At 33.4% G+C, this 4,590-nt stretch overlaps 1 protein-coding gene across 1 annotated transcript; it reads right to left on the bottom strand.

Moving 5' to 3' along the window:
- Positions 1 to 790: 790 nt before the first annotated feature.
- LOC134254415 (scavenger receptor cysteine-rich domain superfamily protein-like) lies at positions 791 to 3,153 on the bottom strand. The gene is made up of 7 exons (XM_062736939.1): positions 3,032 to 3,153; positions 2,810 to 2,951; positions 2,322 to 2,497; positions 2,072 to 2,213; positions 1,645 to 1,823; positions 1,351 to 1,501; positions 791 to 1,033 (listed from the first exon to the last, which is right to left on the bottom strand). The coding sequence occupies exons 1-7, from the start codon at positions 3,129 to 3,131 to the stop codon at positions 949 to 951; spliced, it is 975 nt and encodes a 324-aa protein (XP_062592923.1). The 5' UTR covers positions 3,132 to 3,153; the 3' UTR covers positions 791 to 948.
- Positions 3,154 to 4,590: the final 1,437 nt, after the last annotated feature.

Raw genomic sequence — 4,590 nt, forward strand, 5'->3', positions numbered from 1 at the left:
ATTACTGTATTTTAAAATATCAATAATTGTAGTTATCCACGTTTGTTTCATATTCAAACAGATAATGGAACATGAATCTATTGCTTAAAACACTCAATACAAAATTTACCAAAGATGTACTTGATAAAAACAGCAATGGTCCGACAAGAGCAAAGGTATGCAAGAGATCAAGGACAGATTTATATGCAATTTCTTAAATATTAGTGGTACTGTTGTTCAATTTCGTAATCGGGGAGACAGTTTTATCTCTGGAGGAGTACAGAAAGCAATTGTTTTGCAAAAAAATCGAAAGGTTTATTAGAGGAAGGACCTAGAATCAGGAATCCACTACATTAAATTTCTTCATGACAGCGTCCAAACCAGCACGCCCTGAAGAGTAAAGGGGTTTTCGGGATAAAAAGAAAGTTAATATTTTTTCACATTAACAACATTCGCTAGATCTTTTACCGTTTGACTCGTTTCTATTTCCAAACTTGAAAAACCACCTTTCAGAAAGAAAAAAACAAGTCCAGGAAATCATTGGATCTGCTATTTTTCAGTATACTAAGGGTCATACCCAAAAATTAGTTCTAAATACAATCAGAAATTAGATAAAAAATTTACGGACATCTGTTTGAATCAAAAGAGACTAATAAGTAAAATCATGAAGACTAAATCATTGAAACGCGTCTTTTGCTTCTTTCCGAGCCCTGATGACATTATTTATTAACGTCCCTCGTATGGTACTGACATTCTTTTTTAATATAATAGTTGGGCATGAAAAACATGACATTTTCAACTGAATTATTTTTACCCTGTGAATTTTTTTTTATATAAACGTGATGGGTTTTTTTAAAATGAATATTTTGATCAGAAACATACTTTTCACATCTCCTGTATAACATTCAATTTCCACACTACCATCAGCACTGCAGTCTCCAGAACTAAATGCCCCATATTCACATTCAGTTAAATTGTTTTCCCCTCCACTGCATTTATATTGTTTACCAAAGGATTTCCAAATTCACTCCCTCTGCGTACTGATTTGTGATATCTTCAATGCAAAAATTAAAAGGAGGTAAACATGCAAAATCATGATAATGCTCCCTTTATCATGATTATGCGCTATATCATGTCATCCTCGATAGAAAAAAATTCTCAAGGCAAACACATAATAAGACTATGTTAGTTGAAAGTAAAAGTCTTTGTTTACTGTGTAGTTTTTCATATCAAGGAAAGTTTTTCAATTTGTGTTTATGCTTTTGTGTATATACATGTCTGCGGGTATGTGTGAAAGGGTGTACGTGTGTATATGAGGATGTTAAGGGTATGTTAGAGGCAGAGAGAAATAATAATGAAATAGAGACATACCCTGAGAATCCAACGCTATTGCAGATGACATTTGCTTTTCTGTCATCCAAGCTATCCTTGCATAATTCTCTCCAAGTACCATTTATATATAATTTAGGTTTAACTGCTTTCTTCTCTTCTGCAGTGGTTTCAATTAAATATCTTAGTGTGTCTGAGAAAAAAAATGAAAAAAATTTCCATTAATCGTCCAAATACATTTTCGCTATGCATGTACTAATTTTCGAAATATAAAATTAAACGTTCTTATAAATCAAATACATTTAAAGGTATATACAAATCGTCCTTTAAACCCACCATTTATTGAACGATAGCAGACTACCCCGGCTTTTCCTCTGCTGTAACAACTGCTGGATGGGGTGATTGATCTAAAACACTGTAATAAAGAATCTTCGTCTCCTACACAGTTCATGGAACCTAACATGTAGGCATAGTCCGTATCCTCTACAAACATCAGCGATGAAACTGGAAACCCTCTACAAATCAAGGTTTAACATAAGTTCACTTAAATAAATAACGAAAATAGGTATGTATGAATTTTAAAATGGCATTAATCACAAACAAAGACCCCGTCTATACAGCATTAAGCTGCAGATAATTTTCAAAACCAACATAATAGAACATAAATCAATTTGTTGAAAGGTAACAAAAAGTTTTCCGTTTTTCGATTACTTTAGAGATCCATATTCGATATTCTTTGAAAACAACACTATTCTAGTGTTACCCTGAAAATCCTAAACTTTTACACGTCACATCAGCGTTATTTTTGTTCCATCTTTCCTTACATACACTACGCCACCGATAATTCTTCAAAACCTCAACTACACCCTCATTTGGAGAGCTACCACTAACAATTCTAACAGTACCTGTATTACAAAATAATTACAAATTATATAGATTCTTCAACAAAAAATGATTCTGAAATCTAGAAAATGAATATGAAGTCTAAAATAAATAAAATTTCCATTACCTACCATATATTGTGTGGCTATAACAACTAACTCCCGCCTCTCGACCAGAACTACAAGTAGTGGATCCTCTGGCTGCACATTCGAACAAAAAATCTTCATCTCCATTACAATCCATGCTGTCTAAGAACCAATTGGTTTCATTCCTCTTTTCTACAGCTGGAAACGAAGTTGGAGCACCACTACAATTAATATTTTTTTGAAAGACGTGTATTTTATTTTATATTCACAGTTTCTCATCAAGGAACGTTTTGCATTGATGAGATTGAAGTTACCTTCTTCAACTAAATCCTACAAAGCCAAAGAAAGGGAATGTATTTTATACGTGGCCAGTAAATGTAATGTTAATTTGCGGGAACTGCACACGATGTTTCACGATATTTCTTTCAAGAAAGAACGGGAATTTAAGGCATTCTGAAGAAATTTTGAACATGTAACATAGAACGCGGAGTTAGATGAAAATGAATTTGTAATTGATAAAACTTTCAGATTACCCTAAAAACCCTAGACTCTGGCATGTAACAGCTGCGTCTTTTGTGTCCCAATTAGTGCTGCACACTTTTCTCCATTTGTCGTAAACCAAAACCTCAACATATCCTTCATCTGGATAGCTGCCATTAACAATTCTTACTCTACCTGTAAATAATTTATAGGAAATGAATAGATTCTTCGATAAGGTTTCGAAATTTTGGATGAATAAAATATTCATTTCTAACCTTTTACAGTGTAGTAACACATAACTCCAGCTAAGTTACAACTGCTGGATCCTGATCTTGCACATTCTAACAAGGAATCCTCACTTCCATTACAACTCATTTTGTTTAAGAACCATGTTTTCTTCTGTCCATAAATTGGTGTGGAGACTGGAAATCCTCTAAGAAGATATTGAAATTGTTTTTATTTTTTCATGAATTTTGAAGAAATTGGTTCTTTCTTTTTATCTACAATTCAGGAGAAAAACATTTTAAAATGATTCACCATGCATCGAACACCCTTGTACGTAAAGTACTATATAGTAAATCTTATACGATATCAATTTTTATGCACCGGAAGTGCATTTTGGCAAACGTTGAAAATTTATCCAAAATGTTTATATAAAGAAAACTCTGAATAGCTGAAAAAATGTTGTCAAAAACTGTAGCCAAATACTTCAAAGGATCAAAGCTACATATGAGGGAGATAATCCTAAATTTTGAAATAAATTTCGAAATTTTACCATAGTAATTAACTAAATCCGTATTTTCAGGCTAGTACCAAAATACTTGCTGTAGAGAATTTCTAGCGATATTTCTGCCGGCCGAATATTATCAGAATGGAACTTAAGGAAGCTCTAAACACTAACAGAAACTGCTTTTTGGACTTAACTATATAAAGGTGTGCATATTGAGACAATTTCATTTAATTGTACATATGTAACATAGGGTATCTGCCTTATTTATACAGGAAAGATATTCAAAAAGAATGGACTATTTGTGAGGAGAAATCACTGTTGTTTACTTACATTGGGAAAATTAATGAAAACAATTAATTAAATTTCTTACTCTTAGACTTATATAATGCTAAAATATTTTAATCCATTATAAATCATGTAATTAACTGTACATTATATTTTTTAAAGTCTTACTTCTAAGGGTAGATCACTCTAACTGCATAAAACTACACTATAAATAGATCTCTTTAGTGTGCAGTGTTAAGAGCTTCCTTAAGATCTATTATAAATGTTATCGAAATATGAATGTGTGACACAATCGTATGCTCTTAATGGAGAAAATATCAATTTAAAAATATATTTTTGAATAAGACAGAATTAACTACAGATCGGACAGGACTTTCCATGCATCAGACAAACGGTAAAGTAGTGTAAGTATCAGTCACATTATCCAGCGATGGGGATAACGATGAGAAACCGATGCGGTTTTTTTTTTTAAATAAGAATGGTGTGGATGCCGGCCTGACACCTATAGTAATCGGACGGTGACTGAGGCTATTTAGCGAATCAGTGGAGTCATCGGTAAAAAATAAGCTGTAGTTTTAAATCAGCGATGTGTCCACCGATGCCTGTCATCGCTCCTCATCGGCAACCCATCATTAACACATCTTTCAAAGACTGGCCGATTTATGGCCGAACATCGTCAAGTGTCCGTTAAATCTGAGTCAATGGGGGGTTGAGTGGTGGGCAACAGACATCGGCTTATCATCGGTCGCTGTTTGACCTGCAACATTTTTTATCATTAATAATGCATAGCTGGATCTTTGTAAGTCCGACCGGCAACTA

Source organism: Saccostrea cucullata, unplaced genomic scaffold (genome assembly GCF_032062105.1).
Source record: "Saccostrea cucullata isolate Sc308-1 unplaced genomic scaffold, CSIRO_AGI_Scuc_v1 ctg18623, whole genome shotgun sequence".
NCBI lineage: Eukaryota > Metazoa > Mollusca > Bivalvia > Ostreida > Ostreidae > Saccostrea > Saccostrea cuccullata.

Coding starts and splice junctions, on each gene's coding strand:
- LOC134254415 (XM_062736939.1), bottom strand. CDS start 3,131: ATGAGTTGTAATGGAAGTGAGGATTCCTTGTTAGAATGTGCAAGATCA. Junction 2,498..2,809: donor CAGAGTCTAGGGTTTTTAGG/GTAATCTGAAAG, acceptor TATTAATTGTAG/TGGTGCTCCAACTTCGTTTC. Junction 1,034..1,350: donor AATAGCGTTGGATTCTCAGG/GTATGTCTCTAT, acceptor TTTGCATTGAAG/ATATCACAAATCAGTACGCA.